Consider the following 15,691-nt stretch of genomic DNA (forward strand, 5'->3'; position numbering starts at 1 on the left):
AAGCAAGAGTGCTTTTATTGAACCATAAATTCCCCAGTCCATTTCAGCAGCATCAATGTACGGTCTTATCAACAATAGATTCATCATTAATATGTTTAATATATTCACCAAAGGAGCACGGCTGGTGGATGGCAGCCAACTCACGATTCCAAACCTCCATCCTCCTGGGTAAATGGTCATGGCTGACGAGGCCGCATGTCTTTCTGTGCTGCCATGGTTGTGGTCTCTCTACAGAGTATTGAGGGTAGTGGAGGAATTGGGAAGAGTCGGGGGAGCGGGGGGGGGGGTTGTTGAACATAACCCTCATCACCCTGCTTCATGCGCATTCATGTATGAACAGGAGGAAAACCCATCTCTAGTCCTCCACGATGTCCTTCACCTGGAAGGGGTAGGGATGCCATGTCTAGATGGAGGTCAGGTGAAGGGCTCAGCACTTGCCTGCTGGCAGTGAGATGGAGGGGAATCTGTAAAAGACATGCTCACTAAATTTACCACTTAAAATTGTTCACACATCCAGTGAGGTGTCGATGATGCAGGGTGCAGACAACCCTTTCTTGGTAATGTCTCTCATCCAGATGAGGAGAGGAGGGCCCATTTGCAGGTTGACACTGGGCAGGAGGAACAAGGGACTGGGCAGCAAGGGGCAGCAGAGCCTCACAGACGTCAAGATGCACAACCATATTGCTCTTATCTGCAGATGAGTGAAAGGCAATGTCTTCATTTGTATGGGATGTGGTTGCTCATATTTGCCAGCCTCTCCAGTTGGAAGAATAATGCAGAACTCCTGGCCAGGTCGACACAATATTGTGGGCCGAAGGGCCAGTACTGCGCTGTTATGTTCTATGAAGGGCCTGTACTATGTTGTACTGTTCTATGTTGTATGTACATTGGGTGAATGTCTGTCCGGATGACCTTTGATTGTGGCGGCAGGACATTCAACCCCATGAGATAACAGCAGGATGGATGACTTCCCACCAGGCCCGCCACGAGATTTGCCATGCTCCTCACTGATACAAAATTAACAAGTTTCACAATGGAAGATCTCATGTCTTCGGGCATCCCGCCACCAGACTTAAGACTCCAGAAGGGAAGATTCAGCTATTCTCCTAATTGTTCAAGGCAAACAATTCTCTTCAGTTCCAAATCATAATATCTTTTTTGGTTATCGGTATTGTACAATTCAATGCAAAACCAGGAAGCTAAAAGAATAAGATTATCCATGGCCTTTGTTGTTTTTTTTATATTTCCTTTTTGGGTATAAGGGGCGAAATTCTCCGCAATCGGCGCGATGTCCGCCGACCGGCGCCAAAAATGGCGCAAATCAGTTGGGCATCGCGCCGCCCCAAAGGTGCGGAATCCTCCGCATCTTGGGGGGCCGAGCCCTAACCTTGAGGGGCTAGGCCCGCGCCGGACTGATTTCCGCCCCGCCAGCTGGCGGAAAAAGGCCTTTGGTGCCCCACCAGCTGGCACGGAGATGACATTGCCGGGCGGCGCATGCGCGGGAGCGTTAGTGGCCGCTCACGGCATCCCCGCGCATGCGCCGTGGAAGGAGTCTCTTCAGCCTCCGCCATGGTGGAGACCGTGGTGAAGGCGGAAGGAAAATAGTGCCCCCACGGCACAGGCCCGCCCGCGGATCGGTGGGTCCCGATCACGGGCCAAGGCCACCGTGGGGGCACGCACCAGGGCCAGATCGCCCCGCGCCCCCCCCCCAGGACCCTGGAGCCCACCCACGCCGCCTTGTCCCGCCGGTAAGAGAGGTGGTTTAATCCACGCCGGCGGGACAGGCATCCTAGCTGCGGGTCTTCGGCCCATCTGGGCCGGGGAATCGCGGGGGCGCCAACCGGGGTGGCGCGATTCCCGCCCCTGCCAAATCTCCGGTGCCAGAGAATTCGGCAACCGGCGTGGGGTCAGAGATTCTCGCCCCAGGTTTCAAATGCTCAAGGTGTATATTTTTTGACATTGTGAGAAGAGTTTAATGTCTTTCTCCAGTGCTGAGGGGATTTGATCAAGCAGGAGGGAGATGTTTGGGACCTCACTGCTTTTCCGCCTCCACGCTTATTAAGTGCGTGGCGGCAAGGCTAATGCATGGACTTTCCACCCTGCTGTCAATTGAGGCACTCAGTGGGAAATTAAGGGACTCATCCCACCATCACTGGACTGAATCCAGTGTTAGTGGGGGGCTTGCCATGCGGGCAGCTCACCACATTGGGAGCATAACAAGAAATGCTGTGTGAGGTTGCATTCAGGTTTCAAGGGAGGATCCCTTGTTCAAAGCACTCAGTGCCTGATCCAGGGACCCAGCATCAGGATGGGAGAACCCACTGAAGGAAGGAGCCCCCCCTTCGCCGCCCCACCCACCCGTAAGCCCCACATTTCACTCCCGCCATCACTCATCCGTTTGTGTAGTCCAGTGATTCTAGGCCTCGTCTGGGTGCTGTACCACAGCAGCCTCCCCAGTGACAATGAACTATGTGGTTCTGATAACGAAAAAATATTTTTCTGAATTTCGAACTGAAGAGAATTGTTTTCATTGAAAAGTCTGGACAATGTTTGCCTCTGATTGGCTGCAGCTCTCAGTGGCTGGGCCTACTGCCCATTTGTCTCCTTGATCCAAGGGAAGACCCAGTGGTGTCCAGTTCAGTACCTGGGTGCTTAATTCGGTGGGCTTTCCCAAAAAGAGTTAACACCGCTTAATTACTGCCAAATAAATAATATTTTTCAGTCATTTAAAGTTACCTCATCTTTTCTGTTTAGCACGAAGATTTCCCAGCAAAATTATTTTTGTGCGATAATTCTCACCGTACCAGATCATTTGAAATGTTCTAGGCGAACCATTTCTACAACCTCAGAAAAAGAAAGTGTCGTTTTCAATGGCTATTTTTCAATCCTGCTGTTGTGTTTTTAAAAAATAAATTTAGAGTATCCAATTCAATTTTTCCAATGAAGGGGCAATTTAGCGTGGCCAGTCCACCTACCCTGCACATCTTTTGGGTTGTGTGGGCGAAACCCGCGCAAACACGGGGAGAATGTGCAAACTCCACACGGACACTGACCCAGAGCCGGGATCGAACCTAGGACCTCGGCGCCGTGAGGCAGCACGGTTGCCTCACGGCGCCGAGGTCCCAGGTTCGATCCCAGCTCTGGGTCACTGTCCGTGTGGAATTTGCACATTCTCCCCGTGTTTGCGTGGGTTTCGCCCACACAACCCAAAAGATGTGCAGGGTAGGTGGACTGGCCACGCTAAATTGGCCCTTCATTGGAAAAAATGAATTGGATACTCTAAATTTATAAAAAGAATGGAGGAGAGTTTGTGCAGGGGTTTGGGATTGAAAGCACTAGGAACAGTGCTGCTCCCGATAGCCCCGGGGAAGTACTCAGGGAGTCCGGTAATAATAGCTTCATCGAGAATTTGGAGGCAGTTTCGCCAACACTTCGGGCTGGGGGCAGGATCAAGGGAAATGCCGATTCGGGGGAACCACAGCTTTGAGCCAGGGAAGTGGGTTGGAAATTTTCGGAAATGGGAGGAGGAGGGGATTAAGACACTAAAAGATTTGTTTCTTCGGGATCTGTTTGCAGGATTGAAGGAGCTGGAAGCGAAGCATGGGCTGGAGCAGGGGGAAATGTTTAGATACATGCAGGTTCGAGAATTTGCCAGAAAGGAGATACAGAGCTTCCCGGTGGAGCAGGCCTCCACATTGCTGGAGGAGGTGCTGACGACAGCGAGACTGGAGAAGGGGGTAGTGTCGGCACTGTACAGAGCCATTTTGGAAGAGGAGAAGGCACCACCGGAAGGGATCAAAGCGAAGTGGGAGGAAGAGTTGGGAGAGGATATGGAGGAGGGGTTCTGGTGTGAGGTGCTCCGGAGAGTGAACGCCTCCACCTCATGCGCGAGGTTGGGGCTGATACAGCTGAAGGTGGTATACAGAGCACACCTCACGAGGGCGAGGATGAGCCGATTCTTTGAGGGAGTAGAAGATGTGTGTGAACGTTGCAGGGGGGCCCCGTTAATCACGTTCATATGTTTTGGTCCTGTCCAAAGCTGGAGGATTACTGGAAGGAGGTTTTTAGGGTAATTTCTAAAGTAGTGCACGTGAAAATGGACCCGGGTCCCCGGGAGGCCATATTCGGGGTGTCGGCCCAGCCAGGGTTGGAAATGGGTATGGAGGCAGATGTTGTAGCCTTCGTTTCGTTGATCGTATGAAGGCGGATGCTGATGGGTTGGAGAGCAACCTCTCCACCCGGTGCCCTGGCGTGGCGGGGGGGACCTGTTGGAATTCTTGACTCTTGAGAAGGTTAAGTTTGAACTGAGGGGAAGGATAGAAGGGTTCTACAATTCATGGGCATTATTCATTATGCACTTTCAAGAACTGGATAACATCGAACATTAGTTGGGGCGTGTGGGTGGGAGGGTTAGGGGCAGGGGGGACTGTGAGTGTTAATGGTGACTATGGGTGATTCCTGATTCCTTTTTGTCATTTGTTTATGTGAATATGCAGGCTAATGTTTGGGGTTTGGTGAGAGGATGGGATCGTTGTTACTGATATGGGGATTGACATATTTGTTACTGATTATTGTTGGTGTGTGTAAATTTGTGAGAAAATGTGAAAAAGGAGAATAAAAATATATTTTTTTAAAAAATGGATAGCCATTTTTCAGGCAGCCTACTAAATAATAATCAATAATCCTATTGTTAGGAGGGGAGCTAAAATTGAGCAGTTGGTAGCCATGGAAGGTAAAGCACAAATTTCAGGTATATTTGCAAAAGAGAGATAAGGAACCTTAATAGCATTGTTCCATGATAGAATTATCATAGAATTTACAGTGCAGAAGGAGGCCATTCGGCCCATCGAGTCTGCACCAGCTCTTGGAAAGACCACCCTACCCAAGGTCAACACCTCTACCCTATCCCCATAACCCAGTAACCCCACTCAACACTAAAGGCTATTTTGGACACTAAGGGCAATTTATCATGGCCAATCCACCTAACCAGCACATCTTTGGACTGTGGGAGGAAACCGGAGCACCCGGAGGAAACCCACGCACACACGGGGAGGATGTGCAGACTCCGCACAGACAGTGCCCCAAGCCAGAATCGAACCCGGGACCCTGGAGCTGTGAAGCAATTGTGCTATCCACAATGCTACCATGCTGCCCGCACGGTACTTGCTGCCCAATACTTGGTAGGCTGCCAAGAATATGTGCTTGTTAGTATGGGTTGTGATATGTTATTGAGGAAGTAATTTTGAGTATGTCTTTCCTTCTGTTGATTGAAGTAAAGGAAGATTATTTTAACCAAAATAAGTGCACACATATGGAAGATTTTGATGTCAGAATAAACAGCTTAGAAGATCAAATCAATAAATTTACTAATTAGCTGTCGAAGACTACCTTCCAACTTTGTGATGTGATTGTTAATGAATTTTCTTGTAAGTAGCTATCAGGGAATGTTTTCAACTTGACATAAAACTGTCATGACAGATTGGCCATTTGTAACAGAAAAAAACCAATTTTCAGTTCTATTGATTTTCACTGAGTAGCTTAGTAGGAAGATTCAGTGTACACAAAATGCGTAATCATGTCTCATCTAACAAGCTACCAAATGGGGCACAGCAATCAGTAGCCTTGCATTTGACATCAGATAATCCTGCTAAATGTCATGCACTTAGCACTCATAAAACACTGAAGTAACCGGTCTGCTCAGCACAGGTGCTGAAAAGATGTAAATAATCAAGGTCTGTGCCTAAAATCTAGGCCAGCATAAGAAGAACCAAGTGATGAAGTCACTTTGGAGAACCTACTTTACCCTGATGTACTCATCTCAGTTGTGCTACTGTGGTGAGTGAAGGCGAGAAATCTTGGAACAGTGGTAGACAGAATTAATGTACATCAGCTTGTTGAAAGCTTAAATGTTTGGGGAAAAAAGGAATCTTATAAGATCATAAGAAGTATGGGCAGGAGCAGGCCATTCGGCTCATCGAGACTGATTCAACATTTGATAAGGTCATGACTGATCTGATTGCAGCCTCTTTCCACAGAGGCTTCTTTCAGTGAGAAAAAAGTCCTCATCATAGAATATAACATCGAACATATAGTGCAGAAGGAGGCCATTCGGCCCATCGAGTCTGCTCCGACCCACTTAAGCCCTCACTTCCACCCTATCCCCGTAACCCAATAACCCCTCCTAACCTTTTTAGACACTTAAGGGCAATTTAGCATGGCCAATCCACCGAACCTGCACATCTTTGGACTGTGGGAGGAAACCGGAGCACCCGGAGGAAACCCACATAGACACGGGGAGTACGTGCAGACTCCGCACAGACAAACAGCGACCCAGCGGGGAATCGAACCTGCTACCCTGGCGCTGTGAAGACACAGTGCTAGCCACTTGTGCCACCATGCTTCCCCGTGCTGTCCTCCTCATCTTGGTCTTAAATGGGAGGCTCTTTATTTTTAAGCTGTGCCTGCCCCATAGTGAAATTTCTCTTAACTGCTTCCAATGTAAGTATATTATTCCTTAAGTAAGGAGATCAATCTTGTTGGGGTGGAGGTTGGTTGCTCCATCCTGTGCCTCAGTGTGACTGGGGGATTTGGTGGGGTTTGTGTCTGGAATGGGGGGGGGGGGGGGGGGGATTTGTTTTATTGGTGTGTGTGAGGGGTTCCACGGGAGATGGCGTTTGTTTGTAATGCATTTCGGGGAGCTGGTTGTTGTCAGCTGTTAAGGGGGAGGGAGGCAAATTGGGGCATTTGGTTGAAGTTCGGGGGGGCAGCTATTGTTTTTTCTTTGTTGTGTTGTGAGATTAAAATGTTAAAATATCAACCATTTGAATAAAAATATTTTCAATTTAAAAAAAGAGACCAAAACTGTGCACAGTATACTAGGTGCGGCCTCAACAATGCCCTGTACTGTTCCAGCAAGACTTCCCTACTCCAGCCCCTTGCAAAAAAGGCCAACATTTAATTTGTCTTCCTAATTACTTGCTGTACCAGCATGCTAACCTTTTTATGATTCATAGACAGGGACACCCAGATCCACTATATTACACAGACCCTCTCGATTTAATTAATACTCCACTTTTCTATTCTCCTGCCAAGGTGGACAGCCTCACATTTTCGGATATCATTCTCCAACTGACAATTTTTTGCCCACTCACTTAGATTATCTGTATCCCTTTATCAATCCTTTGTATCCTCCTCACAACTTTCATTCCTGCCTATCTTTATTTAATCAGGAAATTTGTCTACAATTCGATCAGTCCCTTCATCCAAGTCATTAATGTGGGTTGCAAATAATTGAGGCCCCAGCATTGAAACCTGCAGCACTCCATTATTTACAGTTTTCCAACCTTAAAAATTGATCTATTTTTCCAGATTCTGTTTCCTTTTACTTAGCCAATCCTCTATCCACGCTAATATGTCATGCCCTCACTGGAGGATAATCATCCTCAGAAATTAATTTATGAGATCATCTGTCACTGCTGCTCCATATCCCTCATCACTGAATATTCGCTGGCCATTATTTAAAAATAAGAATTTGAACACGTTTATGCTTTGTTTTGCAGATGAACAGTTATCTCCTCTCCTAATCCAGCCTTTGGTTCCCCTGCCTGCTTTGTGAGCATTTCAATTCCGACCTTTTTATTCACCGGAGGAAGGAGCTGCGCTCCGAAAGCTAGTGATTCGAAACAAACCTGTTGGGACTTTAACCTATTGTTGTAAGACTTCTGACTGGCCACCACAGACCAACGCCGGCACCTCCACATCATGACCTTTTTATGGTTAATCTAATACTCATTTTGGGGTGTAGTACATTGGTACTACAGCAGGTGGTGTTTGATCACCAACCTTTCAATGAAGCTGAACAACCAAATTTAGTCCTTAGAATTGGACATTTAGGGCACAATTCTATGGAAAAAATTCTAAGTATGGTAGAGAGCAGGAATTACTGCGAGCTTCCCAGCGCTCGGCCCAGCAGCCGGCAACGCAATTCAACATTGATTGGTCCACTTAACAAGGCCTCACGGGCTTCCGAAAATGAAGGCTGATTCGCCAGGACCGCGCTCGCCAGTCCCCTGCTAACAAGGTTGAGCAGCACTTAAGCTGCACTTGCTCAGCCAACCTCAGCCAGCTAGCAATAATGGCACCTAGGAGGCTGGCCACAAGACTTGGGGTCCCTGACCTGGGGAGGCTCCTCGATGCTGTGGAGGCCAGGAGGGATGTCCTGGGAGTTCCGGAGGGTGAGTCATAGGGCAGCCAGTGCTGCCTGGGACAAGGTGGCGGCAGCTATGAGCTAAGAGAGTGCAACCAGGAGGACTGGCCTCAAGTGCCCAAAAAGGTGTCAACAGCCTACCCGGGCAGCACGAGAGACTAGACACCAATGCCCTCCACACAACACCACCCCACCCTCAAGGGAGCACCCACCCCTCAACTCCCCATCCGACACCCAACCCTCCCTCCGCCCCCCTCCCCCTCCAACCCTCCCTCCATATTCCTCTCCCACCACTGTGGACCATGTGTGTGGCTAACGATGCCCCCTCTGTGTCTACTCAGGAAAAGATCTCCCACAATCGGCGGGGAGGGCCCAGACTGGCAGAGGGGTGCCAGACATATGAATCTTCACCACCTTTGTGGAGCGTGCCCTGGAGGTGACTCGGGTGGCCGAGGAAGGAGCAGTCACCAACGCAGAGGCTGGCGGAATCTGCAGAGGTGAGGAAATACCAGGCTCCACTCAGAGGACCTGTGGAACGAGAGTTGTTATTGCCTTACTGACTGACCCATCCCTCCCACTGACCACATGTTCATTCTCCCGCAGGTCCTCCAGCCGATGGCACCGGCCCATCCCAGGCGGCCTCTTCTCCTGCCTCCCACGAGGCCACCTCGGAGGAGAGCTCCGAGGATACGACCATTATAGTCGCGGCACAGCTGTCATCACCACCCTTCACCTATGCAGATACACTCACCTCGGTGGGACACGTTAGTGGTCAGGCTCCTGGGGCACAACCTGGTTGGCACCACAGCTGCTATAATAATAATCTTTATTGTCACAAGTAGGCTTACATTAACAAGTAGGTGGAGGCAGGAATGCCCAGGCGAGACAGCAGTTGGAGGGCTGCTGGATCCCAGGACCCAGCTTGGTCCCAGCCTGATGCTGAGTCTGTGGTACAGAGGTACTCTGAGCTGATGGAGATGATAGGGAGCAGCCGTGACATTCAGAGGGAGACGTTAGCGTCACACCAGCAGATCCGCTTGGAGGAGTCCCAGAGGCTACGGGAGCAGGCGATGTCGCCGGCAATGCGTGGCACTGAGGCCAACACTGCTAGGATGGTGACTGCAGTGGAAAGCCTGGTGCACAACATCAGCACCATTAGTTAAGGTATCCAATGCATCATGCAGTCGCAAAAGTGGGGAATTTTATTACACATTAAACACCCTTGTACATAACCATTATGACCCCTCTATCACTTTCTTCCGCCATGCGGGCTGACCTCTGATCCCTTGGGCCATCTCCCCAGGCATCCCCCCATCCTCATGGCACCCACCTACTCTCCGGGCGTGGACATGTCCCCGGAGCTGCGTCCCATTCTCTGGGTGTTTGGATGTTGGCTGCTACGTGAGTTGCCTGCCGCAGTATTCAAACACAGTGTCCAGGCATCAAGTTGTGATTGGGATGCGAGGCAATGATTCCCTATTAGCAATAGCCTTCAGCCGCAGAGCCAGAGGCCTTCGCAGTCGGTGGGGGTTATGGGTGGTCAGTGCGGCAGATGGGCAGGGACAAGGGTTGCCCCCGGAACGGGCAAATACGATCCAGGGATTGGCATGGTGGTGCCCGAGTGGTCGCCCCCCAGGTGGCACCTCGCCTCCACCCTCCTATGGCGGCCCAGCTGTGTGGAGGTTCCCCCACCCCCAGCCGAGGATCCCCTACCCCCCCAACCAAGCACTGGGGTGGCAAGTCCAGCAACCCTGGGTTCTTTGCCTGTGAGCAAAGATGGCGACTCACCTCCTCCGCTCCCCACAGAAGCATTTCCGCCAGGTTCATGTTTTTCAAAAAAAGTACTAATCGGTGCCAGCGTGAGCACTTGCTGGGGTGGCCACTGAATGGCGGGAGGCCATTGGATATGGGGTGGCTTTCATTAATTGTATGGAAATGGGGCCTAAGTGGTGATAATTGGTTACTCGCCACGCTACGGCGAGATCCCAATTTCGTCTACGGGAGTGGGCCTGTTGCATTGCAAACAACGCCTGGCGCGGTTCTCATTTTTGGCCTCTCCCGCTATTCACCGGCCTCGTTTCGATCGAGCGAGAGCGTAACGAGGTCGGAGAATCGCGCCCTTGGATTTTATTGCCGGCTGGATTGAAAAAAAGAAACACATGAAATAAGCAGGCTCAATAAAAGAATCACATTTATCAAAAACTTTGGACTTACCAGCAAAACAACTTTGAAAGGAACTGAAGATTTAAGTTAAATAATGGGACCTCGTTATTAGATAATTAAAGGTGACTTACATGGGCAAACCGCAAGCAAATTTAACCTAGCCCTGTGCCAGCCTGCTTGTTCGAGGTGGCTGCAATAGTGAGAAACTGGATCTCCGGGTTGCCAGGAGATATGTAAAAGGTAGGAGGAAGTAGGTGAGGTTCAGAAAGCATTCCTGGCGGTAAAAGGCGCTCCCCTGCTGCCCAGCTCCCCAGCCACACAAAAATCAAAATAAATATAATTTTGGGATCTGTCGCCACGCACTGGTTGGAGTGGCAATGGTGGGGAGTCACTCAGTTCAGACCAAAATTGCCAAGTGCATCTGGTATTACGATTAATGTTTTAAATGGGCTGATCACTTGATATAGGGGGTTGGGCACTCCAGCTGACCAGTGATGGTAAAACATTTCCACGGCGGCAATGAGGCAGTGAAGGGGAGGTGGAGGGGGCTGATGTTTCAGCCGATTGTTTTCTCGTTGCTGATTCTAACCATGGAAATATTCATGTGCATTGGGATGTGTCAGCTAAATACTGTTAGTCTCTGATGTGTTTTTGAACCTACCCAGCAGCTTCTCTGCTAACATGTTGAGCTGATCCGAATTCAAACCTCGTCCCACGTAAGAGGAGAACTGCCAACTCAGCACCTCTGAAAGTTGACTCCAAGTGGCAGTGGGCGGGCTGGTGAACAAAGCCAAATTCTGTAAAATGCAAGGTACATTACTTACTCAACCAACTCTCGTCTCAATATACGGGGATAAAAACAGAAAACACTGCAAATAATACTCAGCAGCTCTAACAGCAACATAGAAAGATATGCTAACATTTTATGTCTAACAACCTGTCAGAACTTCAAGTGATTTTGTTGAAGGGTTACGCCCAAAACATCTGCCTGTCTTTTTTTTTTTTAAAAACAGCTGCTGACACGATATTCTCAGCACTTGCAATTTTCCTTACATAGTTGATCTATTATCAAATCTAACTGAAGCGTCTTGTAAAAACGAATGCACTGTCATTGCTGGAACAGTTATTGATTAGACTCCAATGCATTGCGCACAGTTCTAAGCAACTAATTAAAGGATGAATTTTAATACTCTCAGGAAAGCGGCATAGAAAATTCCACTTATCAAGACTTTGGAGGAAACTGGCAAATTGATACAGGCAAAATAATTATTACTTTGAAGGATTCATAAACAATTCCAAATTGAGAAGCTGAGTAGGAAGGGAAGTGATCAACATACTTCCTAATGATTTTGAAGCGTGCGGGGGATTAAGTGCCTGGCCCTTTTAAATTTTGTGAGCGCACATGTGCGGTAACATAAAGGAGCTGGCTTGTGTGCAGCCTGCATGGGTTTGGATGCTTCACAGCAGCATTGCTTAGAGGAAACACAGGAAGTCAGTCTTGCCAAGATGTTTATGGAGTTATGGAACAAGTTATGAGGGAAGGCCGCAGTTACATATATTATAAAGGGCTTAATGAGTTAACAGGCACATGACACCAGGAGGAAATCTTTCAGCCTGTCAGGCTTGTTCCAGCATTCACTCAGAAGTGCACGGCAGGTATTTCAGAACTTGGGGCCTGGGCAATGGAAGGCGCTGTCGCCAATGGTGGAATGGTTAAATGAAGATGTCTAAGAGACCAGAATTGGCGGAATGAAAATACCCTTTTAAAATAACTTTAGAGTACCCAATTCATTTTTTCCAATTAAGGGGCAATTTAGCATTGCCAATCCACCTAGCATGGCCATCTTTGGGTTGCAAAACCCACGCAAAACGGGGAGAATATGCAAATTCCACATGGACAGTGAACCAGAGCCGGGATCGAACCTGGGACCTCGGCGCCGTGAGGCAGCAGTGCTAACTACTGCCCTCGGAATGCAGATATCTGAGGGTTGCAGGACTGGAGGAGATTACAGGAATAAGGGAGAAGTCAGCCCATGGAAGGATTTGAAAACAAGGATGATCATTTTAAAAACTCTGTTGACCGAGAGCCAATGTAGGTCAGCAAGCACAGGGGCGATAGGTGAAGGGAATTGTGCATTAGGACACAGGCAAGAGAGTTTCAAATAACCTCGGTTTACAAAGGGTACACTGTGGGAGATGATTCAGGAATAAGTTGAAATAGTCAAGTTTAGAAGTTACAGAGGCATGAATGAGGGTTTCAGCAGCAAATGAGCCGAGGTGGGAGCAAAGTTAGACGATGCTACAGAGGTGGAATTAGGTAGTCGTAGTGATGGTGTGAATATGTGGTCAGAAGCTCATTACAGGTTGCAAAAAGTCTTGTGTAGTCTCATACAATTGCCTGGGATGGGGATGGAGTCAGTAGTTGGGAATAGGAGTTTAAGTGGAGATCGAAACAATGGCATCAGTCTTCCCAATATTTAATTGGAGGAAATTTCAACGCATCCTGTGCGGGAAGTCAGCTTAGCAATCTGATAATTTAGCAAAGATGGAGTCAAGGCCACCCCCCTCCCCCCGAACGGAGCGGGCGCCTCGGAGCGCGGACCTGCGAGCCAGCCCGACCGAGCCATCCCCCCGCACAGAAGAATGTGGACGGCCGAGGAGCAGCGGCACTGAGCCAGCAGGAACGAACTGCGAACAACCCGCCCCCACCCCCCCACGCAGCAGCAGGGCACGGGGCAGCAGCACCAGTGGCGGCCCAAACCAAAGCGAGGACCGAGACAGCAGCAGGGAACCCCCCCCCCACCCCGGCGGCAACCACCACGAAGCAGGAGGCGGATGGAAGAGGGACTCCCAACCCGACCAGAAGCCTCTCTCCCTCCCGACCCTGGTGAGTGAGGAGGGGAAAAGGAAAAGAAGAACTTCCCCCCCCCTTTCCCCCCCAAAACCCCAAAACTTTGGAAAGAAAACATTTAAAGGCAGGAAATAAATTCTTCTTTTTCTTTTTCTCTCCAACTTTTTTTTGAAAAAAAAAACTTACCTGAAAAATGAATGCCAGAAGGGAGCCAAAGCAGAGGGAGAAGTGGCACCAAAAGCAAACGGGACGACATTATGCAAGCCCGTTCAGCCAAGCCAACCGCCACATGAAGCGGGGGAACCAAAGCCTCGTTGCAACAAAAAGAACTGGTCAGACAGGAGTATTTCCCACCTGGGCCAGAGGGGAACTGGAAGGCAGCCTTTGCCGAGGCGCTGAGGGAACATCAGCAGCGAAACAAGGCAGAGACCAGAGCAGATATGGAGGCCGCAGTGCAGGCATCAATGGCCAAGGTCCTGGCAGAGGTGCACCTCACCCTGGGCAGACTAGAGAAGAAACTGGAAGCCCAAGAGGAGAAACTGGAAGCCCAAGAGGCAACCATTAAGGAGCTGGAAGAGGCCGCAGCTGACATGAGCGACCGGGTCATGGCCCTGGAGAAAGAGGCAGCGAGACTGGGCACAACGAAAGGGAGCCTGAAGGGCAGAGTGGATGACCAGGAAAACTGCTCAAGATGACAAAACGTCAGGATAGTGGGCCTACCAGAGGGGATCGAGGGTAGAAACCCCAAGGCCTACGTGGCCGAGATGCTGGGCAACTTAGTGGGGAGGGAAACTTTCCCCGACCCACCAGAAATGGACAGAGCACACAGGTCGCTGCACCCGAAGCCCAAGATGGGGGACCACCCGAGGGCAGTTATAGCTAAACTGCACCGGTACAAAGACAGGGAAACAATCCTGCGCTGGGCCAGGAAAAACAGAACTTACAAATGGGAAGGACGCTTCATTAGAATTTATGAGGACATTGGGGCAGACCTCGCCAGGAGATGGCCGAATTCAATAGAGCGAAAGCAGCTCTTCACTAGTGCAATGTGCATTTTGGTATGCTCTACCCAGAGATACTCTGGGTCACATACCAAAAAAGAGAGTATTTCTTCACAGCCCCCGCCGAAGCAAACAAGTTTATCGAGGAACACGGGCAGGAAAACCAACAGCGAGGGTAGAAATACGGGGGCCCTGGTGAGGGGTAACAGCACGCCGACGGAGGGGGGTGGAGGGGTGAGGCAACGCCAAGACACCCCCTCCCCCCACCCCTACCAGGGCGAGCGCACACTGAACAAAGAGCAAACCACTACCCGTGGGATCACCACAGGTGGGAGACCAGGCCCCAGCACGAGGGAACGAGAGTAGAGGGGAAGGGTGAGCAAGCGAGGAGAGCGCAGGGTAGGATGGGGGAAGTGCAGGCAGAAAAACGCAGAGGCTGGGCAAAGGGTAAGCGAGACAGTAACTCCCGAGAGGGGGGGTCACCGCACTAGCAAGAAAGCTAGCGCCGGGGACATGCAACAAAGCAGGGCCGCAACGCGCCCACAACAGGGGTGAAGGTGCCAGGTGGGGGGGTGAGGGGGGGACACCACTCAACAGAGGCGGGAGAGCAAACGGGGATAGGAGCAGGGGAAAGAGGGACAAAGGAGGGATATATGGGAGAGGGGGAGAAAAGGGAAGGAAAGGGAGGGACAGGGGTGGGGAGGGGGCACAGGAAGGGAGGGACCAGGGGGGTGGGGAACACAGGGACGGAGGCACAAACAAGGCTAGAAAAGGAACAATAGGGCTACAAAGTGCCACAACCGAGGGCTTGGAACAAGGAATCGCTGCAAGCATCCACCCAGTACGGTCTCTGTGCAAAGGGAGACCCCAGAGTGCAGGGGGCTACCAGCGTGGCGGTCGCACAGCGGGGGGCCATGTCGGGTGCCCCCTGGACGAAGGGAAACCACGGAGCGCAGGAACCCGACCGCATGGAGTGAGCAGCGACAGCAGCCATCCTGGACGGCCCCCTAACAAAGGGGAACCCCGGAGGGCAGGGGCACGTCCACCAGGTAAATATGGTTAATCCCACAGGATCGAGGGGACAGAAGCCGCCCACCAGGATGGTCACCTGGGACATAAGGGGACTCAACGGCCCAGTGAAAAGATCCAGAGTCCTCACCCACTTAAGAAATATGAAGGCTGACATAATTTTCCTCCAAGAGACGCGCCTGGGAGAGCAGGACCGACTGCGGGTAAGAAAGGGCTGGGTGGGACAGACGTACCATTCATGCTACGGGACGAGGGCCAGGGGGGGCAATACTGATCAGCAAATGGACGATGTTTAAGGCGACAAAGATGGTTATGGACCCAGGGGGACGGTACGTCATGGTCAGCGGGGCCCTGGATGGGGCACCGGTAGTACTAGTTAACGTGTACGCGCCCAACTGGGACGACACGAGCTTCATCAAGAAGACCATGGCAGAAATCCCT

At 50.5% G+C, this 15,691-nt stretch overlaps 1 protein-coding gene across 3 annotated transcripts in view; it reads right to left on the reverse strand.

Annotated features, from left to right (window-relative positions):
* The window catches only part of LOC140392817 (signal transducer and activator of transcription 4-like), a 206,454-nt gene that overhangs the window by 32,204 nt on the left and 158,559 nt on the right, over positions 1–15,691 (reverse strand). For all 3 annotated transcript variants that reach the window (XM_072478479.1, XM_072478489.1, XM_072478499.1), the window contains one exon: positions 11,031–11,166. In XM_072478479.1, the coding sequence (XP_072334580.1) occupies positions 11,031–11,166 (136 nt within the window). The remainder of the gene's footprint in view (positions 1–11,030; positions 11,167–15,691) is intronic.

This window comes from Scyliorhinus torazame, chromosome 2 (genome assembly GCF_047496885.1).
Source record: "Scyliorhinus torazame isolate Kashiwa2021f chromosome 2, sScyTor2.1, whole genome shotgun sequence".
NCBI classification, from domain to species: Eukaryota; Metazoa; Chordata; class Chondrichthyes; order Carcharhiniformes; family Scyliorhinidae; genus Scyliorhinus; species Scyliorhinus torazame.